The following is a 26,236-nucleotide window of genomic DNA, read 5'->3' as shown; positions in this document are numbered from 1 at the left end:
ACCAGAGAGTAAAGCCAAAGAGAAAACAGATTAAACAGCTTGGAAAATGCTGTTTTAAACCTCTGTATTCAAATTGAGAATTAATTCAATTTATTAAATGTACTCTTTCCAAAAAAGTATATATTTTCCTTTGTTTACCATTTTTTGTATTAAGCAATTGTAAGAGCAATATTTTTCAGTGGAGCCCAAATTCCTGAAAATGCCCTTGCTGAGAACTTCTGTTCTGTCACACACACACACACACACACACACACACACACACACACACACACACACACAGCTCAGCAAATAAATGGAAGTAGGAAAGGTAATTTCATAGAAAGATTTGTATTAATGCTTTGTAACATTAATCACCACAATTTAATTCAGTTAAAGTGACAAATGTGGTCTGTTACTTATTTCAGCAGTTTTCCACAGCATGGTAATGGGATAATGATGCTAATGACTCAAGCTGGTCTCACAAGATTTTGTGAAAATGAGGAAAATCTTCAAATGCAAATATGTACGCATTGTGCAAAAAGTGAGTCAAACCCATTTTCTCAAAGGTGCATGACAAAGACAATCCTAAAAACTTGTATTACTATCACAGAAATAATGCAGTGTGGTAAAAGTAGTGCATGGCTGCATATTTGCTTTGAACTCAAGTGGACTGCAATCATTTAACCTCATGGTTTTCTCAGTTTACAACTTAACTAAACTGAACATTATATTACCTGATCTTACTGTAACCAATCCTTTACCTAGCCTTATCCTTACTATGATGTACCAACCAAGATGTTTAACTTGCATATAAGTAACTAGTCAAGCTTTTGTAGTGTGTACAAATTGAACTACTGTACAGAATATTATATTTACATAATTTGTGCCAACAACAAATAATTTGTCTTTAAGAGTTTGGCTAATTTCACAAAATGTCATGGTCAATTATAATTCTTATTTTCCCCAAATCATTACCCTCTTCTATTAAACACACTCATATAATTATCCTTTGTTATAAAATCTTCATTTTACTCAGAAATGCACTTGAACACTCTATCATAAATTGTATCAATTAAAACCACTGCAAATGGAAAAGGCAAACAAACTAAGGGAGAGAAAATGTTTCTCACTTAGTAAAATAGTTGCAAAATTGTCTGTTCTGGCCTACCAAATCTGTTGCTGGTTTGACCTTGACCAAGACAAGTTGTTTGTTGTTTCAATATTTAGCTGCAATCATTTGGTTAGAATTGAGTTTTGACAGTAACCGTTTTAACTTTAAAAGTTTGATGACATCCAAAAAGCTCAGTTTTGTTTAAAATGCATTTCTGCATGATCTCTTTCCAAAAGTTTTGTGAAAACTTTCATCAAAGTGAAGGGGAAATATGCATAATTTCAAGTGACAGTAGACCTGCTGACCAAGTCCCTGGCTATGCAAAAATGACTCTGGCTGGGGGTTAATGAAATTTACCTCCCCGAAGAGAAGGAGAATCTTTTGAATTCCAAATGCATTTTATGTAAAGGCCTGGCATACTTCCTAACCTCCTTCCCTCATCATTGTCTTATTCCTGCCAAACCAGGGGCTTTTCTGCAGATTATCAGCTGCTCATTACCTGAAATTTCTCTAAAAATATTAACTGGCTTCTGTTTAATTTACAGTCAGTTGTACAGTTTATTTGTTGTAGCAAAAGCTGACAATTGCTGAAAAGAAAAACACTGTTTGACCCCGTTTAGTGAATTTATAATGTGATATAATGTAAAATGTGTATTTCAAGCTAAAGTGGTTACATAAAGGTTGATTTGTGACCTCGGTCGGACCCAAATCATGCTGGAGACATGTTTCTATGAAGGCGGTCTGTTGTGGCTGTATTCTAGTCGGGCTCTGGCCTAAATCATACTTAAAAAAAGCTTCATCAGCTTGACTTGTGACTGTATTGTGGCAGCCAGATTCGGATGAGTTCATCACCAATACTCCATGGCGGTATGTGGGCTGAATGAAATTAAACGTGGGCCAACACTGGACCATCACTCAGTTGCTATCTAGGCATGTCAGATGCAACAGTGTGTCCTTCTCATCCACTTTAAATCCAACCAAATTCTCAGACATTCCCTTGTGGCTATGCGCAAATGTTTCAAATCTAAGCCATGTCTGAGCCAAAGATTTTTTTATTAAGGCAGCTCAGAGCAGCGACTGAATAATACAAATCATGTGTTGTTAAGCACAGCTGTTTTGTATTGAAGATTTCCCCATCAATTGACTGCCAGTACACAAAGTAAAGATAGCTTATCGCACAGAAAAGTAAAGTGAAAAATTATGACACTTAAACTCGACTGCTGTGAGGACAATCCACATGAATTGCTGTGAAATCACCAGCCTCTTAACAATCTGTATTAAATCTATTACTGTTATTTATGTTCTATTACTGGACACAGCAAATAAAGAGCACATGAAAAGCTTTCAATCCAATAAAACAGGACATTATATACAACATAACAGGAAAGGAGACCATAACTGAAGGCTGATACTTGACCTAGATCACTCAGCCTAACCACAAACTACACTGCATGTTGAGGAAAGTCAAACCCAAGAATTCTGGGGGTCAGACTCAGGATGTGCTGCCGTGATCTTACCCAGGTGGAGAGTGAGGTTGACAGAACTGGGGTGCTGGATACCATAGTACATGGACTGGCTCTGCCACCACGTGGGCTCCTCATTCCTGTGAAAGTCTGTCAGGAGGCTGGCATTGTGACTCAGGTCTGGGTCTGACGCGTCACAGTAGTGGCATGAGCGCGTTGAGCCAGTCTGCATGCAGTAGTCCTCAGGTGGGGAACCGCACACATTTGATGTTACCACAGAACGATTGAAGGCAATATTCTCAAACTTGGGCATGCAACGGCTTGGGGCACCGTCCTCATCGTAGCAGGAGTCCATTGCAGCCCAAACCAGGAGGTGGCAGTGTGGATGGAGAGAGAGTATAAAGGTAAGGAGAAGAGAACTCATAGCAAAGGATGCATCCATGTCTAGAAACAGTTACAATCACATTCACACTTCACACACAAACTTTCACGTTCATACACTCTGATGCAAAGACGCAAACTCATTAAGACGCTGACTTGAGAGAAGTAATCCAAGAACAAAAAAATAAGTCCAGTCTTAGAGCTTTGTTTGTCTACTGTCTCTGTTCCCACTCTGTAAAAGTCTCCAACATGTGTTCTCCCTCTGTGGAGTGGAATGAAGTTTGTGAAGGAACTCCTTTCATCAGGGGCAGCTGAGACAGACAGAGGAGGGACAGGGTTTGGGGGCTGGAGGGTAGAACAGTTCATGAAAACTTCTCCACCTGCTGGTCAACACAGGCACCGCACCACCATTTGCTTCAGATGTAAAGCAAAATTGGCTAAAAGAATCTCATTTGATAGGAAAAACACTTTCTATAGCATTTTTAAATAATGCAGCAGTGAGGTTGTTACACCTGTGGGCATTGAAATAGTGAGTACCAAAGCACCTGCATTCACCACTTACAGGAATGCACAATATCATCGATATGGTGATAAATGTACTTGGCAGTTGGCCCCACAGCAGGGCGTTCTGGTAAATGCTGACTGTAGTGATTCAGAGTGGAAGACTAGAGGTGCTAAAACTGTCTGGAATGTTTCAGCAGACACGGGTCATCTCCATAAAGGGATGTCGCTCAGGGGAGTTCTGTGACCTAAAGGGACAATTTATTAATAAAAAAATGCGAATAGAGTGAAAGAGCTGCACTGCTTTTTCCGTTCAAAGCTCAGCCATTGTGAAAAGTGAGAACTGGTTTGCATATCCCTGTGATTCATACTGATTGCTTGAGGTCATATGTAACCCATCCATCTGTTTGATCAGCCATGAATTCAATGGTAGGGAAACTGTGACACATAGTTGTAAGTCCTCACAGTCAGCAATATAAACAAAAATGCTTTAACTGTCAGCAAAACCTTTTTTTTGTAAAAATTACATCTTCACAAAGATTGTAACTGATTACTAAGCATGGTTTACTAAACATAGATATGGGGATTTAGGGGGTGGCGCAGAACATTTGTCATCTTCGCTTTTAAAAATGACTGACGATTAATCAAAATACTTGCAGATTAGTTTTCAGTCAAAAGCTTGGTTAAGTAAATGTCTCAGCTAAAATTTTAAGACTATGTACATCATAAATGACTAATGCCGTACCACTGTGCTACCATTCCCTTTGTTTATCTTTTTCCTGCCTGTGACACAATATAGAAAAATCACTGTTCACTTCTCTTGATTTGGCAATATATTCAGTTTTTGGGCATTATATATTGTTAGGTGTGGGATCTCTATTCTACAAATAAAATAGTGGTTGATGTGCTAACCCTCCACTACATTTTTGTGACCATTAGCAAGAGCAGGCTTGATGTAGAGTCTAGAATATTCCCAGACCATGGTCACCACTCCTGTGCACGTCTCCTTATTGATGATTGAGTCCTGGTCTGTGTAACCAACAATTTGAATCAGCTGGTGGTCAAACAGGCCAATTTTGTCCAATTCAAGCCTGTTTATTTAAATGCTCAGCATTGCGCAGAGGAATATGAAGGTGTGTAGCCTGTTTACTTCAACTTTCCAGGTGGCTTCCTGAGTGTGCTTGCTCTACTAGTCTGTACACACCACTAGCTACTGTGTTCATGTGGAATGACACGTCCCACAAGTGACAAGTTCAACAAGTGGTTGTGGAGAGCCATAACCACTGATGTGTAATGTTGTGCACTCTAATCCTCTTTCTATGAATTCCATTAGAAATTTGGCACAACCATCTGGAAAACCAGTGAACAATTAAAGTGACGGTGCAAATCAGCACTAGTAGAATTTAAATCACGATAAGTTTCAATGTTGACTTGACTGGAGTGTTGGAAATGAAGTAGACAAAGAAAAGGAAGAACAACAAAATAAAAGTACTGTGAAGACAGACAGCATGAAACACAGAGAGACAGGTAGTGTGGACAGATGCATTTAGATGCTGTATATTTATGATCCCAGTGGAATTGACTGCAAAGTCTTTCACATATCTCCCTATGATTGCCTTGATTTATTGGAGCTCTATCAGTACTCAGGCAGGGACATTGTAAAAGGGACCACATCAATTTGCAGTGAAATCCTCTGCTGGTTTTGGATGAGAGCAGGTCTAGCTTTAAATCTATTTTGCTGTATGTGGATCTGCCATTATGATTATGAATCCAATGACCTCTGCAAACTGGCTTTTATTCACCAAGCAGGTTCATTATTGCACCACCTGTAAGCCATGTGCAGTATATGCAAAAACAACTCTTGCATAGGACATTAACGTGTTTGAACAATATGCAAATTAAAAACTGTATTCACAGAGCAAAGGAGGGAGGTGTGGAAAAATGTAATTATACAGAAGAGACCAGAAGTGCAGCTTTCCTTGAGAGCAGCTGCAGATGAGTTTCAGGATGAATCAGGATGATACTGAAAATTCATCTGCAGGGATAAATGTTTTTGACTTTGTTTGTGATACATACGGCAAGCTAAAGAACCAAAGGCTTACAAAAAAAATCAGTCAACAGAATGAGTTGTACTCTTGACTTCAACACTGTGGCCAGTATTTGAGTTGGCTGAATGAGCTCAGCGTGTAGCCTGCTGAAACTAGGGGTGGGGAGTCTGCAAAGCACCCAAGGGTATACTCTTGCCCGGGACCCCTACTGTTTTGTAACCATTCAGACAGTCAAGTCAACCACACACTTTCTTGTGACACAGGAAAAGAGGACCGACCACACACTCAAAGTATGAGACTTTGTCAAAATCACTCTGCTGACTTCATACAAACTATTTCTCTTGAAAAGTCAAAACATGTCAAATACAAGATGTAGGACATTAAGGCAGAAACGTTCATCTTGTATATATATATAGTTGCACTTTTTCTGAATATGTCTCACTTGTATTACCAAAGAGTTCACGGTTTTGCTTTAGAAAACATTTCTTTTAAATAACATGGTTAATTTCACGATGTAAACCAATACAGTGCTAGTGAATTTAAAGGTTCAGTGTGTAAGTTTTAGTGACATCTAGTGGTGAGGGCTGCGAATTGCACCCCCACCCCACCCCCACCCAATCGAGCAGTATAGCTACGGTGCCTGAGACAGGACAAAGATGTCATCTATGTGATAAAAGAGCCATTTGCCATTCAAGAAATTCGGTTTCTTTAGATAGATGTGTTAAGAAATTATATAAATTATGTAAAACCAAATATTTTTTGAATATTATTGTTACTTTTTCATTAATAAACAACAGCCACATGAAGAAATGAAGTGCTACATGATGTCTCATACTCCTGTAATACATTATTTTACATCTTGGGAGGGTTGGCTCATCTGGACTAACATACCAAAGTAAATGAAGAAATTCTCAAACACTATTACATCTAGAGCACCAAGTATGACCACTGACAGATACCAGGACAATGTAAGCCTCACTGTTTCTGCACCACAGTCCATTATAAACCACATAATACATGAAGTTTACAAAGGCATTGGCTGGTGAGAATCAAGGCCCCTCTCGCTTTGATTAGATAAGCAAAATGTCTTTTGAATTTTTTGAAGTACAACAGAAACACAAAGTAGTACTGACAGCCCTAATTTCAGCTTGTGGTAAAACGCTGCAACGTTTTAATGGGCATTTAGCATGTGAAAGTACAAATGACATATTTCTGTGCACAGTGGGAAGCAATATTCAATAAGTTTTTTTAATGCAAATTCGTAAACTATTTATTATTGGTCACTTGATAGCCGCAGGGTCTTGTTATATATCACCATTAGCAGTAAAAAGAAATACATGTTTCCACCAGGGCAGTAAAATGTGAAGTTTAGCTGCTGATCTGAGCTTCCCTGCTGTTACCGTTTAATTACCAATAATATTCCTTAGCTGTTTGTCTTAGGAAGGTAACGGCTCATTTCTGTCCACGTAACAAAGCCATAACAGAGTGCTGGATAAGAACTACATGAAATTACAATCCAACTACATATTTTTTCAAAGTTGATGCTGGAAGTTGCCGTTTTATTGCCAATTAGCGATCAGCTGCTTCTCAGGAACATTACATACAAAGCCGCTGGAGAGAGAGAGAGAACATGAAATTAATCCAACTAACATAAAATAACACCATAAGCCAAAGCCCAGCACTGGAGAATAAACCAGTCCAACTAACAATAAATGTTTTTCTACCAGTCAGTAAAAGTTTAGCTGGCTGATGCTTCCATGCTCTAAGTTAACGTTACGGTTTTATTGCCAATTAACGTTACTGATCAGCTGATGAGGACTGAGTAACTGGCAAAGCCATACCACAGGCTGGAGAATAAGTAGGCGCCATGAAATTAATCCATATTTCACACCACTGATAGGGGCTCTCTGTGATTATGGCCAGCTTCTAGCTAAAGCTAACAGCTTTCATTTGCATCACTAAAGTCTGACAAACAAAGTTAATTACCTGTCCGGCAGAAAACAAAAGAACTTCAGCACCACTTTGAAAACACCTGCTCCATGTTAACATTATAGCCTTCCATCTGGGAAAATCCACAAAATCCGTGATTTCTGCCGTCCCGTCTGGCTGTCAGCTCTCGTGCTAAATAACATGTGTGTCCTCTTCAGTTGTCCAAATGTCACTTCTCTTCTTACTTCTAATAAACCAGAAGACTACTCGGAGACTGTATATTACTATTATTATTAGTCCCTCTTCTTCTTCTTTGTACGTATTCAATGTAGTGACGGGCGTCTACACTACCGGAATTATACAAGCAGAAGAAGAACGGCGTGATAACGAAACGCGCTCTATAGTGCGGTTTGTTTGTTGATAGCTACGGTAGAAACATGACGACAAAATACAGTGACCTCCATAGAAGTGGGTGCCCGCGGTTATGTAGATATAAATGTCTCATTCTAAGGTAATACAAAACATAATTGTTCATTATGTAAGGTCTTTATACACCACAACATAGTTATGGATCTTACAGTGCATTTCTGTCAATAGAGCCTCACAAATATTACACACTGGACCTTTAAGGAAACTAAGTGTGATTGCAGCCTCCTGGTTGGTTTTGCTAATATTTGGCTGTGATTTGTGCTAACCAGAGCAACGCCAGCTCCTTTTGAATCCATGCCTAAGCCTGTAATCGGACAGTCATGATATGCTGGTCCCACCCCTTATGCAACTGAAAGTAAATATGGACAGAATATTAATTTCAAATGGAGTTTGTTTTAAATGGGACTTTTGTCAGTCTGTTCAAACTTCATCCATCTGTTTCTCTCTGCTTCCTTCTGTTTTTGCCAATGCTCTTTTCTGTCCTTTGTTTTCCTTTCCACTCATGTCTTTCTCACTCAGTACCATGTAGTACTTCAAAGTCCAATCTGCCCTCCCACATCTTCTACTCCTTTTCCCTGTGCATCTTACCTCTCATCACCAACTTTCTCAGTGCCACAAATCCTTTGGCCCCCACCTGCCACCTACCCCTTTCATGCTGCAGATTGGTGCAGCTGGCTGTCACAATGTGATGCCTGTTGCACCAAGACTAGCAGGTATGGCCTCCTTTTTATGATGACACAATGTCGTAGCGATGAGTTACGCTTTCAAACAGAGATTTGATGTCACAGCTGTCAGCGCTTCACTTAGCAATGCAGGAGGCGGCTGCCATATCCCTGCAGGGTACGCGTTATCTGACAAACTAATGAGTGCTGCACAACCGCCACGTCGTCACAAACGTTTCCTGGCATCACACACCTTTATGAAAGTCCTATCTAGCCTGACAAAGCTGTATTACATTTATGTATAACAGCTCTCGTTATACTGTAGCCTATGGTGTTTTTCGTCACAACTTTGCTGCACACAAAGCTAAAACATTCACATGGTTGTGACAAATACAGGTGTGTTGAAAACTCTTTTGGTTAGCTAAATATTATGAATGGAATATGAAATGTAGCCTTATACATTTGTAATTACAAATGAAAATTATGAATATTTTTAAGTTTCGTAAATTCGTGATTGCCTTTGTTATACAATAAAGTAATCGGTGTACTTGTACATTGTATTAAAAAGCTCCTTGACAACCAGCGTTAGCTTTTTTCACATTGTCATTTGTTGCCTCGATGCTAACAGTCTAACCCCTAAAATCCAGCTACAGCGCGTTACGGCTGCCCCGAGGTTGCCGGAGCTAATCGTGGCCATTATAGTCAATGCTTGTGAGTCCACCAGATGCAGCGCGTCCCAGAAGCGTCTCTCCGCTCCACTCCACAGAGAATAGGTAGCAGGTCTATTTTTGATGCAAACCTCGTCAAGCAGCACAGAGCAGATCGAACCAGGCAGGAAGTCAGACACAGAACAGCATAGAGAATCTATCAATATTCAAATTAAATTGTGTAAAACAACAATAAACACGGTTAAAACAGACACAAAAAGAAATAATTTAACTACATAGTACTTAAAGGGGCTATATGTAGTTTTTCAATGAAATTACTTACTAATAAACCTAATACCTAATCAAATTTCCGTTGCCTTATTGTCAATGGGCAAAACGCTCTGATTCTGAAATGCTCTTTGTGGGATAGGTAACCTCAAGTTGATGGAACGAAACGGGGTTATATAGAACTGTGAAGAAGGTAGTAGAAGCACAAAAAGGGGCAAAATAATGGGGAGCAGGCTGCACGCTCTGCTGCTAAAACACTTTTGAGACACTTCCAGTGGACTTTGACGCTGGGCTATGGACGCATCAAAACCGCGCCGCAGCCATAACGTGCCGTAGCCAGTGGTTTCCTGGCGTAAGGAGTAAATATGGGTATATATCTCAAATCACATCTCTTACAATAAACAGTGAACATAGGCTACAGTAAGCCATGTAAAAACTATATTTTCAAAATATGTAGCAATTTTTATTATTATGATATACAGACGCACATTCTTCAATTTATTGTGACTGCTTCACATGGCTGTTCTTTCTTCTGCACCATTCCTTCAGCCAGGTTGCCTTATATACATTAGAGTAAATTTTGAGGTGGTTATCTTTCTTTTAACATTAATACAGTAAATACAAAGGGAAAAAACAAACACGAGCGAATGTCATATCTTTCTCACAAGAAATCACTACTATGGGAGTTGCAAGGAGTGTGTGTAGCTCTAGTTCAGAGGCGACACATTTCTACACAAAGGCTACATCACAAACTGGGGGCATAAGGCTTCCCAGGCAGAAAGGGTCTATAAAATATGCTATTGAGATGCATTATGGAAATTTAAATCTTGACAGATTTTTTAAAATCTTGACAGATGCTTGAAGTCAAGATATCCTTTTTTGAATCTGTCTCCTGTGAGTTGTAGAATAATATAATCAGTACAAACATAGTATATTGACAATAATACAGAACACTAGTTCACAGTTTATCATTTTAAGCCATGTTTAATATAATCAATTAGAATTTATCTTATCATATTATAACATACATTCTTTTGTAGCTACTCAACAGATAGTTTATTATATTTTTCTCATATGATATCAGTATTATATCATAAAGACTGTCAGTTTATGCATCCTGTCCAGAGTCCCTCCAGATAAAGGAAGGAGGAAGAGATTTGTTTGCCAGTCACAGGTGCTGCTGGAGCAGCCAAGGCTGAACAGAGTAAGCAGGATATTCATACAGTACACTCGTCTACATCAGGATCACCACACCCACCCCAGTGTTACTGGCCTTTACTACTAGTCTACCACAATAACCTAGAGGACATTAAAAGCAATAATCCACATAGTAATCTGCCAAACAGCGACAACATCAAAACTGCTTCAGTACCAAGGAGAGCATACGCCACAGGTCTGAATTTATGAATAAACAAAATTTTAACAAAAAATACCATCCTTAGTGTCAACAATTTGACTACAGCATGAATAAAATGATTGCAGTGTTGCAGGTTTATCTATTAAAATAAGACTAGCAGAACACTTAAAATCCATCATTAAACCAACTATGTCACTCTCACAAACAGAGAAACACATTTTTTTTTTAAACTTAACTAGCTCTGTGTTTTTCTTTCCATTTTTGCAGTAGATTTGCCCTTGTATACTGCAGCACAGTGGAACTCATTCATGTCAAACTAAATTAATTATAAAATTAAGCATTTTTGAAATGTCTTTTCACACAGTCTTTAAAAATGTATTTAAAACACTACCAAGTCCATAAAAGAGCAAAGCAAATCCAAGTTCATCGGACCTCTTCAAGGGGTACCACACAGCCAACACTGTAGGAACACCACAATGCCACCAGAATAGAATAGAGACGTACAGGAAAAAATTTTTAGAATGGCATTTCTTATAATATTACATTATTCTACCTTACAGAATAGTGAGTGTTATAAATCGGTATCTCCTTTATATGGCACCTTGGTGAGTCTAGGCCTTGGGTCTGCACTTCCAAAAACTGTTATTGTGCCATAGGTTTAATGAAATGTTATAATGAACTAAAAAAGAGCAGGATTCCAGAGTCACTTTTAACAATGTCCTCATGTATAAACCTCTCATGTGTATCCTCAGGTCTACACTATGCCAAATGGAATATTACATCATAAAAAAAGACGTGTATGTCGAAACAACACCCCAAACCACCTGTTCTCTGTAGTAGGTTTCCGAGAAGCATTAATAAGATAACTACTAAAGCTATAACTAATAGATGAATGGACATTAATTGTAAGAATATAAATAAATACATATTGGATGTCTCTTGCCAAGAGTAGAGAAAGTCACATTTTTTGTCATTCTAAGCACAGGCACAATCATCTGTCATGCTCACGCTCAGCCGAATAATAAATTAATATCTAGTCCATTTGATTTGATTTTATACATAAAATTTGTACGTAAAAAAGGTTTTGATGTGGGTGTTCCAGTGAATGCTTTCAAGCTGTCACAATGAGTCCATGCTTTTGCTCCTTCTGATATGATGTGAATGTGAATGATGTGTGTGAAGTGTAGGCAATACTAAGTAATGCTTAAACCATTACAGACCATTGACTGACACTTCAGTTCAGTCAGCGCTATTTAAAGAACTGCAACTTTAATGTTTTAGAGTTTTTAAATGTTAAAATGACATGTTTTGTTCCTTTTTGGATTTGACGTGGTGGTTATGGTGGTGATCCGCTGGGTCTGAAGGGACAAGCAGCACTTGGATCAGCTAGTGGTACTCAAAAACCTGTGGTGATTTAAGGGACAAAAATTTACACAGCCATAGTTAAACAAACCAGAAAAAGACATGATTCAGGAAACTTACTCAAGTTTGCTCCAAATGAGGCAGAGGAAGGGGAGTAAAAGCAGTCAACTAGCGGTCAGTAGTGAGCGGGCAGCAGGATCAGACACGCAAAACTACTGATCCTAATCCTGCTGTTCCCTCAAATTATACCAGTCACTTACATGCCAGATGAGTTATACTTATAATAGTACAAACCTCATGTTAGATGCAAGGCAAAGCATCACTGATCACTAAACTATGGGATTTATTAAGTATTATTTTATCAGCTGCACAAGATCAAGACAATAGACTCTGCAGATCTGTTTGATTTTTTTGCCTGTAATTTATAAGCGTAACAGCTTGATACATTTTTCATTCAAAGCCATCAGTTGGCTTTTCTTGAACACCAAAGCACTGACAGTGACTGTTGTGGCAGAAAATAGTGTCCTCTTACATTTAATCTTTTATTATTATTATTATTACTATTATTGTTTATGTCTTGTGAGGGGTAGAAAATAAACCACTATTTTGGCATTACTGTATGTTTATGGCTGTGTATTTACTATTGCTAACGGCTGTCAGTGACTTATACTGTATATATATATTCACTGACAGCTGTTTCTCTTCCTCTTGATCAGACGAATCAATTGGTATACTGGATGTCTGTGTAGCTCCTACGGGTCGGCCAGTAGAGGCCGAGAAAGACCGCCTCCCCCAAAGCAACTCTTCATCTCTCCTTCAATTTGAGGAGAGAAACGAAACCTACCAGCTCTCTGACCTCGCCAAGATGGTGGCCCGCGGTGAAGTGCTCTATTGACACAGAATAACAGCTGTACAAAAGTAAGTCAGCAGTTGTAACTGTAAATGTATATTGCTGCATTTGTTGTTATAATAAGTCTGGTAATTACACAGCTGAACAGACCTGAAGCTCAGCTTTCTTTAGATTGGTAGATTGGTTGGGCTGCGGTGTAGGATGAGAGGAGAGATATGTGGAAGGCAACTTGTGTAGCCATGTACAGTGATTACAGAGCGATTTATGTTGTGATATAAGTTTATTTAGATGCTTGGTGTTTGATGTGTGTTTGGTGTGGATAAAAATGGTCGGTTTGAGATGCTAGCTGAGCCTCCAAGCTTCACGGATGTGTGTAGCATGCATAGGGTGACAAAATAATCTGATCGTGCATGATTTCCCATTTGCATTTTTGGGCCAAAAATAGAACATCCAGCCCGGGCTTACGTGGTTAACTCATGTGACCTAAATTAATATCAAGACACAATAATGCATAACTCACATGGTTTTTTAGCTTATTAAAGCAGTAATTAACTTGTGTTGTGACCAAATAAAATGTACTGACCTTTATTATTAATTTCAATAATTTCCTCTTCTGTTAAAATAAATAAATAAGTCACACACCGTTGGTAGCCTGTACGGAACAACATTAACCCTCATAAATATTCTACACAGGCGGAGGAGGTACTTTTCCCCACTTTTCTCAAATACTATTGGTCCAAAAGACATCAAGCAAAGAATAAACCGCCTAATGGGTATTCCTCTATGAGCTTGTATGAACGCTAACTCTGACACGTGGGCTGGTCTATGTAACTTTGGGGGTGTAAACATCCAAGATCAGGGCTCGACAATAACGGTGGCCCGATGGCCCGGGGCCAGTAAAACGTAAAGTCGGGACAGTTGAACTAGCAAGGCAAAAATATTAGTATTTAAAAAAACAAACAAAAAGAAACTCAACATCCTGCAGTTGTTTGCAGCTCTTGGCGCGCACAGATGTCCAATCCAGAGTTGTAGTTACATGACTAGAGATTGTCAAATGTTATTTCTCTAATCTCAATTATGCGGCAACCTCTGGGTCGAAAGTGAAACCATGCAGACGGAACTTAAAGCTGCATTCTCTCTAACGGCCAGCAGGGGGCGAGTTCCATTAGAAATAATGGTAAAATGTTGCTACTTCTGATGATTTATTACCTCAGTAAACACTTTTAAATGAGTTTATAGTCTCAGTCGCTAGTTTCAAGTCTTCTTCAACACAGCATGATGTTCATTTAGTATATTATGATCCTATTTAGGGGAAAATAGACGATAATGCAGCGTATGCTTTTGGACGGGACTACCTTGTGATTGACAGGTTGCTACCATGGCAACCTGTTCATCAGGATAGATAGGGGCGACTCGTGTCCGCTGCTCTGTGTACATTTTTCATAAATGGCTGTCAGCAGGAGATTACGTCATGTTTGAGTCTGTTAGTATGTTTTGTTTTAAAAGTAATTTTTTTTGGTAACCTTTTTATTTTTTTATAATTTTAACTGTGATTACATTTTTTTTTTTAGGTTTTTTATATCCCGGGTGTATTTAATAAACGATTAAACACTTTTGGAAGGATGGACAGTAAAAATTGTCTTCGGGACAGTAAGTTGCCCAGTGGGGCCAGTTGCAAAAAAGTTTAACATTGAGCCCTGCAGATGTTACGTAACGTGCAGTGCTTTGTTAGCATTTGGGTGCACGAGATTTACATATGAAGGAGGAAACAATGGAGACAGAGGCTCATGGTATAACTCTTTTTATTCAACTATGCCAATACAGTTTTCCATTCTATGGCACCTTTAAATAATGTGACATAATAAGCAATTGATTGCATTTTTTGGCAAGTAACTTTACCTGACACAGAAATGATGGCTGGAATGGTTGGAATAATGTTGTGTGGCTCGCATGCACAGAATGGACAGCTAGCGGACCATGAGGAGATATTTTCTGAATTCAACAAAAGGACTTGTATTGGACTAGAATTGCATACTGCACCTTTAACATGAACATGTGGTCATCCAAATGCAATGTGATAAAATGGGATGGCATATAAATAGCACACCACTTTTAAGGACATTTCTTGAATTATGTCAACGCATTTTAAGCTTTTCCCATGTAATTTAATGCTGTTTAGTCCCCATAGATCGTAGCAACCTAAAGATTACTCAGACTTTTCTAGTTATTTAGGGGCGGCAGTAGCTCAGTCCGTTGGCTGGAAACTGGATGGTCGCTGGTTCGAGTCCAGCACGGACCACAGATACGGACTGTGGACTGGTAGCTTGAGAACTGCTGAAGGTGGCTTTGAGCAGGCCCCTGAAACCCCAACTGCCTGGGCCACTGTACCAAGTGGCAACCCCCTCACTCTGACATCTCTCCATGTGTTGTCCCTATAGGTCCTGTTTATGCATGTGCGTGTGTATTTCAGACCTGTGTATAAAATACTAACAATTAACAACAGAGTGAATACATTGAATTTCCGCTTGTGGGATAAATAAAGTATATCTATATCTATATCTGTGTCATTCCCCTGGTCTTTTACCTTTTACAAAATGGTACTAAATGGTGTGAAATGACACACGGAAAGCGAAAAATGCGTTGGAATACCATGCACATTGACTTAAGAAATCGGCATGTTATTCAAACACCATATGGTGATACCAGGCTGCCAAATGTTGGAAGTGGATTGGCTGTGGGAAATAATTCAGAGGCCTTTTACACCTTAACTCTCTAGCTTCCCATTATAAATCACCCCACTTTGTTGCTCTGTAGGCCTGTGGTGTTAGGTCACATTCTTCCTTCCAGGGTGATTTGTCAGCTTCCAAGGCTGACATGAAATGAATTTGCCATTACAGCATTGAGGATACTGAACAGAATAAACAGATCGATTTAGAAACTGCTCTCCAAAACTGTTTTAAAGTTTCATGAGACCTGCAAACATTGTAATATGACACTCTTGCACAGGGGTGCCATTGATGGGAGAAATCTTTTCAATGATTTAGGGGCCCAGAGCTGGACACAGTCCCTGTAACAAACCAGGGATTGTAGATATTTATTGTGTCTCAGTTATTGTTAAGCTGTTGTCAGAAGCTCAGAATTTGCAGCTTCGCCCCTGCTCTTGCATCCTTCAGAGATTCCCTCTGTTATTGTAATATCATAAACTCGTTAAAAAAATGGACAGCAGGGAAGGCCACATTTTATTATCCCTCTGTCCACCCATCTTCCTGAAACCAACAGTGTGTTATTCACAACATTCCTGGGTTTAGTAATTAGTTGACTGTTGATTAAAAAAGGGCTTTAGAGAGAAAGAAGAGATCCAGCAATTACCCAGCATATTAATCCCCTTCAATGGGTTCATTAGAATGCTGCACGCACCCTGGTTTCAAGTTTTACATTTAAATTTGACTCTGAGATTTTTACACTGCAATTTGCACTTTTAATTTGCACCTCCCATAATTGGACATAGCTGCTTTGTGCTTGAGTTGGTTTGTAAGTGGAACCACCGTTTTGCCCTCCCATTTGTGTTACTGACTGTGGGCCCCACAGGTTTGGACGAGACGGAGAAAAACAACTTTTTTGCGACATCCCAAAGCTCATTTTCCATGTTTATTTCCTCTTCTCTCTCATGACCACTGTACTACTTTCCTAGAAATTAGCTCACCATATAGATGATAAAGGTGCATAGGGTGATGGGGTACACCCTGGACAGGTCGCCAGTCTATCACAGGGCACATAGAAACAAACAACCATTCACACTCACATTCAAACCTAAGGGCAATTTAGATTCACCAATCAACCTATTAACCTACATGTCTTTGGATGGTGATATTTTGAAAAGTACAGAATATATTTTCATATTAAACTTTAGCACTGTACAATATAAAAGAAGTAATACAATGCACAAGAAAGGTGCCTTAAAAAACAACAGACAAGGTGAAAGCAAATGCTATTCTCCAGTAAAACTGACTTTTTTTATCAGGACACTTTGAAAACACATCTGTACTCTTACTCACCTTGCCCACTTACAACAGGAAAAAAGCAAGTTTTCAGCTGTGGTTTGGAGGTAGAGCGGCAAGCCTATTTATCAATAGGTTAGCAGTTTACATCTCTGGCTTACCCCACCCTGGGTGTATATGAATGATTAGTTCCTTTCTAAACATCTGTGTATGAATGGGGTGAAATTGACATATAGTGTAAAAGTGCTTTGAGTGATTGGAAGACTAGAAAGGCTTGACACAAGTACAGTCCTTTCACCATCCTTGTTTTAAAAGTGTTTGTGGTCTGTCACAGCAGTAAAAGTTAAGAGGTGTTTTAAGAGTTAAGAGGCTGCAAGGAGGTGTGGCTATACAGGAACAAAATAAATATCCTTCATGACACACACACAGAATCTCTTAACACTGTAATAATGCAGATGATTAGAACTCCTCAATTTCCTTATTGCATTCTACCACAATCACTTCATACTGTAAAACTTAAAACCTTAAGAACTTAAACGAGTTCAGATCCACTAATGAATACTACTCACTGCCAAACACCATCCCCCCATCTCTCTGAAGCATAGCCAGTCAAAGGATTCCTGTACATCCAATTAATGTAACACATTACACACTTCCTATCCAGAGTTCTCCCTCAATCAAATCAGATTCCACATTTGAGATAACAAGTAAGGTGTTGACACTGCTATTGATTTGTAACGCATGGATGCATAGAGGAGGAAAATGTGGGACTTTTCACATTGTTGATGTAGATCCATAAGCTTCTTTAAGTATGGGGAATACATTCCCAAAAAACAGAGCAGAAACACACGAAACTGATTATCTTTCAGTCACACAGCCATAACTAATGGCATATGTCGATTGTCCATTCATCCATCGTCAACCGCTTATCTTGTGTACAGGGTCGCGGGGGGGCTGGAGCTAATCCTAGCTGACATTGAGCGAAAGGCAGGGTACACCTTGGACAGGTCGCCAGTCCATCGCAGGGCCACATATAGACAAACAACCAGTTACACTCACACCTAAGGACAATTTTTGAGTCACCAAGCCTGCATGTCTTTGGATTAGAACATGCAAACTCCACACAGAAAGGCCTGGAACGACCAAGGTTCAAAACCACGACCTTCTTGCTGTGAGGCGACCACTGTACCACCATGCCGCCCTATATGTCAACTGTGACTGATAAATATGATTCATTCATGCTTAAAAGCTAGACTTAGGGATGTTGTGAGGTGTTCTATTAATAATATGTAGCACATTTTTTTCAAGTGGGCTTACCTCTGTCTGGTCTGCTTTAATTCCTGCTCATCTTTCATGTAAGAATTTACTCTATTTATTCGAGGTTCTTGTTTGTGCTCCTACCCACATGCATTATTTACACGCATACAGGCGCATACACATATGCATTTGGGAGATTAGGCCATTAATTTAATGGCTATTCCACCTTAGATGGATGGAAAAGGGGGATGTTGGTGCTTATGTTCAGTCCTAGAAGATTTGACCTCAGTGGTACGTGACTGCAGACCGCCCACACATGCACTTAATCTATACACAGCATTGCATAGTCCTTACCTCCATTATTTTCAATTTTTCCTTCCTCTCTCCTCTTCACTCACTATATCCATATACAGTACATCCACATACATGTGTGCGCACAATCACCCAAGACACACCACTCATACACCAGGCTGCACCTTAAGGCTAACAGTGTCTGCCTAATGGAGTTAGTGATATATCCATTGGGTGCTCTGCTCATTTAAAAGTCAGTGAAGGGAGGAAAGGAAAAGAAGGAGAGGAGGTGGGGATGGTGAAAGGCTAGAGGCTACAGAGAAAACTGCGGCACAAGGGGAGAGGACACATAGATGAAGAAGAAGAGGCGCAGGGAGAGTGAACAATCGGTGCAAATGACAACATTAATCCTACATCAGGGCTATCACTGATGGGGGAGAAGGTGTATGTGTAAACAAGGCCATGGAGGTGCCCTGAATAATGTGAATATTTCACTGGGCCTATCCTGGCCAATGTTATTTTTCAGTATTCTATGCGTCTCAGCAGGTTTTAATATGACACAAGCCAGAGATGAAAAGACACAGAAATTGAGAGGATAAAATAATTTTGCCTGGTAGTGGCCTTATCCAAATGGCCAAACACCCTGTAAGTGACACTGCCTGAGCTCTGAGCCCAAAAGTATGGAGGATTAAAGCATAAAGCATAAATTAAAGTACTGAAATGACTGAAATGTCCCATTTACATCTGAGTGGTGCAACTTAATGATCATTTCAAAGTAAGAAGTAAGGGATTATTACTGGGAAGCATTAGTCTTAATGTCCAGGCTGTTGTTATTCCTATTCGTGTGTTGATATGCAACCTCTGATTCCAATAGGCCTAGTTTAGAATTACATTATAGTGGTGGCCATTTGTCAGCTAATGGTATTCCTTATTGACCTCTCCAAGGCTTATCTCAGTGTGGTGGCTGTGATCACTCCCGAGGCTAAGAGCTGCGGTGTCCATCCGCTAATTTTCCTATTTTCCTCATATAACTGCCCTATTTTTCTCACTCCCTCCTGCAATTTTGTTCTACATTGTTGACCTGACAGGGTTTTATTCTGGGCACAACTCTGGTCTCTCCCTCCTTTCGCCTTTTTTAGTGTGAGAGTTATTTGTGGGAAACTGTATGTGTGCTTATGTCTCTAGTGAGTCTACGTTAGTGCATACACATGTTATTGTACAAATACAGTGTATAGTGGGATTTCCCTGGGGTGTGATGAATAGTACACAGTTCAAAAAATTACTTTGTACATATGTTAAAGTTTAACTGCCCGCGATACTTTAATTCTCACAGAAACCTGGTTAAATTCCCATGTTTCAGTTGAAGACTATGGCTGGATATATTTTGTTTAAATGTTACAGGAAATGTAAAAGAGCTGATGGATTAATTTATGTAAAGAACTTCTTTATGGCATGTCTACTTAACTCTTCTTAAGTGCCTCATAAATGTGACTATATGCTACGGACACATGAACTGTGGGGAATGCTCACATCACTGCTATTGGTATTAACCCCTTACCAAACTCTGCAATTAGCGATTCAGGTGATTAGAACTTTATGGTAAATGTATGCATCTCTGAGCTGCTCATCATGGATCCTTTGCTCAACTGGTTATGCCATATCTCAGAGAAGCTTAAAGAGCTCAGTTTTGAAATAAATAAATCTATCTCAGCTGATATCTAATGTTCATTTATATTTCAACCAAATATGAAACATGTTGCTTAATCTAAAACATCATATGACATTGTAATCTGTATTGCATCACTGTAGTTTGTGCCAGAAATTCCTGAAAACTGAAAAGGCAATCAACACCTATTAAAAAAAGAAAGAGAAATGTCAAACACTTTATAATGAGCAAGATTTCCTCATGATGACATGCATCATTCCAAAAAAAACAAACAACAAACCCCCCCAAAATCTAGAATTCTTGCAAATCAAGCCCCCAAAATGTTGAAGGTGAAGGTGTCCCTTAAGGATTAAAGTTGGGTAATTTATTTATTTTTTTAATTCAATATTGTAATGTAAAGTTAATTTTTATGCTGACGATGCCATCTTCTAGTCAAGTCAAACTTTTTTATCCAACAGCGGGAAATTTGGTTGCAGCCAGGTATACAAACATATTCATCATAAAAAACATAATCAAACAAAGCCATTTGACTTAACAGCAAATCAGGCCTTCCCTCTGTCACAGTCTGCCTTTGTCAAAACTTGTTCTAAAGTTAAGAAATATTAAAAGTGGAAAGAATCATCAATTCTATCAATTCTCTGACTGTTCTGTGCCATCACTGGTGATCTAATAGTACAGCCTTATAAACACATACGTGGCTACAAATGTCACATAACATTTCCCGACATTCTAATTAGACATTGTTATAACAGAACAAAGGCTGTTTCTCCATTCTACCGAGGAAAAAAAAAAACATTACACATCTTACTACTGGAATGAAAAGTTATTTTAAAGTTAGAGGTGTTCATTGCATTATTTTTAAGAGTATATGATAGTCTTAATTAGTACCTGTATATGTGATTGACTCAGCTATGATCTTGGGTGTATGTCATTTGTTATATAAACATTTAACAGAAATTATATGAGAAGAAACCTTTAACTGGAAATCCACACTGAAACAGAATTTACATTTGCTTTGTCGCAAAAAAGTTGTTTGACCTCTGACATATATAAACAAGAGCTAATTAAAACAAACTGTAGTGATTAAGAAAAACTTCCTGGAGTAGCGTCACTGGAAATGAGCCGGTTTAACAGTCCACATTTCTCAACCCAAATGCAATTCTATGGCAGGTTTTAGAACAATGTGTTGGATGAGGAAGTGAAGGAATATCATTTGGTAGACTGGTGTTCATCCAACCTTCAGAATCTATGGCAAGGTGCATTGAAGCTGTTCTGGGCCTCATTTATAAACGGTGCGTATGTACCAAACACGGCTGGAAACATGCATACACCACTTTCCAAGCAAAGGTTGTGATCTATAAAAACAAACTTGACGGGAGAAAGTTCTCCTTTCTCCCATCAAACTCCTTGCAAATTCTGAACCATGCGTATGCACATAAACTGGAGAAATGAGAAATGGCGACTTGCATGGCAGAAGGCTAAAACGGTTTGAGATGATTAGGCCCACTATTGTGTAAAATAAATCGAAATAGTACCTCTGATTATTGTAGGCTTAGTCTTTCTGAAAAACAAACACCCGTTTGATTGATTTTCCCTGTGTGCAAAAAAACATCATTTAAGATCATTTGCAGTGCACACAAAAATAACCAAATTTAGAATCGTAAAAACAAACGGAGATAACTGTTTCTGAAAAAGAATGCTTCAAATATGTTGTACAGTTTAATCGGGAATCATTAATAGGCTACTTGCGTGCAGTGCAATATATTCTCATAAATAGAATGAACAAGAGGACAAATTACTTTTAAACTGATGCCGTTTTCAATGCATCAGTCAAGCAAATACGAGTGCATAGTTTCATATAGCCTATTGTTATCACATGTTCTTGCTTTATCGAGCCAAACTCTGTGCATGTTATGGAAAATATAACACTATTTTATTAAGTATTTAATATATTTTTAACTCATCGGCAGCCTTGTTAAGTGAGTGGACTGTTTGTATAGCCTAAATAAATGTGTAAACACAAGTGGAATGCATTTGGTTTGCTCTCTTTTCAAACAAGTACCAAATTAGTATCTAACGTGCGTCGAAGCGTCGCTGCATCCGGTGTTAGTGGGATTGCCCCAGACAAGCTGCAGCTACAAGACCGCATCTTCGACTGTCTGAAGTTTGGGAGTATTTTAGACAGACATTCAACAACGTGCTGCTCCATGAGCTCTGTGAAATAGCTTCACTGCAGCACAACTGCTGTCCACGAATACGTGAAGCAGCATGAACACGTGAAGCAAAAGTATCCTGGAGCACTGACGGCAGCCCCGCAAATCGTGTTTACTTTCTGTCTCTACACAAGCACGGCACATTATCAGCACGAGGACACGTAGTCCATTAAAATGTATTTTGTTTAAACATGTTTTTGATATTTTATTTTGGATAAATTGGTATGTTAATTGAGTAACAACAACAATACACAAAATTAGTCGTTAAAAATAATCGTTATGTACAACCCTAAGTAAAGTACTTGAGAAGTATGCTACACAACAACAATGTTCGTAACTTTTTCTGTAAGATCATTCATTTCATATACTGAAAATTCACGACCCAGCTCAAAGGGGATCTTCAGTATTGTGTCGATTCATGTAGTCTGTGGGTGTTGTGGGTGTTTTAGTTGGTGCAAACTTTGGATGAGTGTGTTGTGTGAAAGCACACTTGTGATGATCTAAGCACTTCTGTAGTTTGAATCATTAGGGATGCTGCAGTGTGTCATAGGAAAAAGTCATCCTGAACTCAACTGGAGGACAGTCTGCATATATCAGTGTGCATCCTTATACTTCTACAGTAATTAATTTTTATCCACCCCTCTGTTCTACCCTTTCCTTCACTGAATAGTCTCTTTCTAACAAGGTTGTATACCTTCACCTTTTTCTTTCATTCAGGACATAACCTCTTATGTAAATTGTGTGTTTTGTGTGCATTATACCCATCCAAATATTGCATACCAAGAACCCTGACCTTGGTAAACACATCCCTGATGTTTCTGTGGTGAAACTATGATTGATTAACTAATGTGTTTTTCAATGCCCAACAAAAAATGTATAAAGCCACAAATGTTTGGGATAGTAACATCATACTCATACATTAAACACATACCATTAAGAGTCTTCAAGTTCAGCCTGTTGAGACAGACAATGCCCTTGAGTCAGGTAGTATTGTACCATATTTTTGGGGGTATTTTCTCTGTTTTCTATGCATTAGAAAGATAACAGGCCCTGCGATGGACTGGCGACCTGTCCAATGTGTACCCCGCCTTTCGCCCGATGTTAGCTGGGATTGGCTCCAGCTCCCTGCAACCCTGTACATAGGATAAGCGGTTGACGATGGATGGATGGATGGATGGATGGAGAACGATAGCAGGAAATGAATGGAGAGTGAAACAGGGAATGGCCCTCATGGGGGTCTATAGGGGCAACCCCTGGTATTGTACCATATTAATGACTGGCGGACCTGTTGCACGTTTTGCCATTTTACTCAGCTCACCTGTAGGACAAGTCACAGAAACATCTTTTTATAAAATCATTCTCTATAGCTGTGATGTTCTGGTGGCGGCAGCCCTCGAAGACTTTGCCATGGCATGATGAGAAGGACAACCATCACTTCCTCACCTGCAGAAGACCAATGGTTATGCTTATGTTGTCAAAAATGTTGTTTAGCTGACTTGCATTTGTATGACAGTGGCCCCTTCCAATGTTTCCAGTAAAATTACCTCAACTTCACAAGATCTAATAGATTGCCCTAAATGCCAAGTATAGGAGGAAGAATTGCAGTAGACACCACTGTGTTTCAAAAGTGAGGCTTAAGGGAAAGCTTTAAACAGTAAAGGTCAGCCTTTATCTAACTTTTTAGTTGTTACAGTACAATTTGTCTACTTAATTTGGTGTTCTGGTAAGGTTGCTAATTAATTAATAAAACAAATAAAGTGTGTGAGTCGAGACAGGTGTCTCATTAAGCAACCTAATGAAAAATGCTTAACAAATCATCATTATCTACATAATTTGCAGACACTTTTGACTCAGTGACATATACACCACAGACTGCATAACAGATGTTTTATGTATTTATTTATTTTCTTTAAAATGAGCTGTTTAATGATTAAACAAATGCCGTCAATATGAAATTCTTGAACATTTCCAACATGAAACTGGGATAGTCATACAAATACTACTCTTTCTAACTACACATAATGAGTCAACTGATAACCAGGTGGAACACTCTCAGGAGGAGGCAGAGGAACAAAGGCTCTTGAAGAGAGTTGAATCAGAATCCAAGAGTAAAGCAGACTGAAACAGCATAGCCAGTTAAATGGACACAGCAAGGTTGAGAAATGTACATTTATATTAATCTCATACTTGATATCATGAAGACAGAGCATGTCTCTTCTTCATTCTACCTTGCTAAGACTGAACTATTTTTATTGTACATGGTAATATACACTGGTAATAGCAATGTGAGCAGTTGTCACTTGGAATTGTTCTGTTGTTTAAAAACAGTTTTCTAGAGTACAACAACATGTGAACATTAAATTATATTTCCCTTATCATTATTTCATCGGGTTTATCAAATATATCTGTGGATGAAAGGCAAATTGCACTCTATTAATTATAGGTACACATACAGTTTATTGAAGGTTCCTGTTCCTGGCCCCCTTGAGTGGCCATCTCTGGCAAGTCGCATATGCATACAATGCTACTGTATATATTATGTTTTACATTACGTACTATTCATTTAAATGAATAATGAATGATATTTTTCACAATGGTTCACTGGAAAGAAAATAACAAATGCAGCCAGCCAGCCGCCATCACAGTCACACTCTAACGCCTGCTATAGCACAGTGTACTAGTTCGGCTAGTTAGCTCATTGAAGGGAGCCGGATCTTATGACTACAAGAGATAAACAGACAAGATTCATCATCTGCAATACAATGTAATATTCTGTCATTGTGATGGTTTAAAAGTGGAATATGTCAAGAATAACTATCCTAGTTGTTTCTAACAAAAATAACACCCAACTAATAAATAGAGTATGGTTAATAAATAATTAATAATGAGCTCTCATTAAAAGAGATTACTCACAGAAGTGAAATTCAGTGGCCCCATCTGGCCATCTCTATGAAAACTTTTTAGCGGCGCCACTGCCTGTCAATGATCTATTATGTTCAAGTAACACATATCCTATGCATGTAGAAATTATATATATTATAGGTAAAACATAGTTGGAAGTCATAATATACAGTGGGTACGGAAAGTATTCAGACCCCTTTAAATTTTCAAAGTTTCATTGCAGCCATTTTCCAAAAATCAAAAAAGTTCATTTTATTTCTCAGTAATGTACACTCAGCACCCCATCTTGACAGAAAAAAACAGAAATGTAGAAATTTTTGCAAATTTATTAAAAAAGAAAAACTGAAATATCACATGGTCATAAGTATTCAGACCCTTTGCTCAGTATTTAGTAGAAGCACCCTTTTCATCTAATACAGCCATGAGTCGTTTTGGGAAAGATGCAACAAGTTTTTCACATCTGGATTTGGGTATCCTCTGCCATTCCTCCTTGCAGATCCTCTCCAGTTCTGTCAGGTTGGATGGTAAACGTTGGTGGACAGCCATTTTCAGGTCTCTCCAGAGATGCTCAATTGGGCTTAAGTCAGGGCTCTGGCTGGGCCATTCAAGAACAGCCTCGGAGTTGTTGTGAAGCCACTCCTTCGTTATTTTAGCGGTGTGCTTAGGGTCATTGTCTTGTTGGAAGGTAAACCTTCGGCCCAGTCTGAGGTCCAGAACACTCTGGAAAAGGTTTTCGTCCAGGATATCCCTGTACTTGGCCGCATTCATCTTTCCCTCGATTGCAACCAGTCGTCCTGTCCCTGCAGCTGAAAAACACCCCCACAGCATGATGCTGCCACCACCATGCTTCACTGTTGAGACTGTATTGGACAGGTGATGAGCAGTGCCTGGTTTTCTCCACAC

The 26,236-nt window shown here is 38.9% G+C and overlaps 1 protein-coding gene and 1 long non-coding RNA gene across 2 annotated transcripts in view; one reads left to right on the top strand and one right to left on the bottom strand.

Annotated features, from left to right (window-relative positions):
* The window catches only part of lamc3 (laminin, gamma 3), a 114,233-nt gene extending 111,043 nt beyond the window's left edge, over positions 1 to 3,190 (bottom strand). Inside the window, exon 1 of the mRNA XM_046066348.1 lies at positions 2,608 to 3,190. Coding sequence (XP_045922304.1) covers positions 2,608 to 2,995 — 388 coding nt within the window. The 5' untranslated portion in view covers positions 2,996 to 3,190. The remainder of the gene's footprint in view (positions 1 to 2,607) is intronic.
* Positions 2,729 to 26,236, top strand: part of LOC123981493 — a 61,145-nt gene continuing 37,637 nt past the window's right edge. Inside the window, exons 1-2 of the long non-coding RNA XR_006827777.1 lie at positions 2,729 to 2,957; positions 12,874 to 13,075. This is a non-coding gene — a long non-coding RNA (uncharacterized LOC123981493). The remainder of the gene's footprint in view (positions 2,958 to 12,873; positions 13,076 to 26,236) is intronic.

The sequence above is a fragment of the Micropterus dolomieu genome, linkage group LG13 (genome assembly GCF_021292245.1).
Source record: "Micropterus dolomieu isolate WLL.071019.BEF.003 ecotype Adirondacks linkage group LG13, ASM2129224v1, whole genome shotgun sequence".
In the NCBI taxonomy this organism is placed as follows: domain Eukaryota; kingdom Metazoa; phylum Chordata; class Actinopteri; order Centrarchiformes; family Centrarchidae; genus Micropterus; species Micropterus dolomieu.
This window is presented reverse-complemented; position numbering and strand designations above follow the sequence as displayed.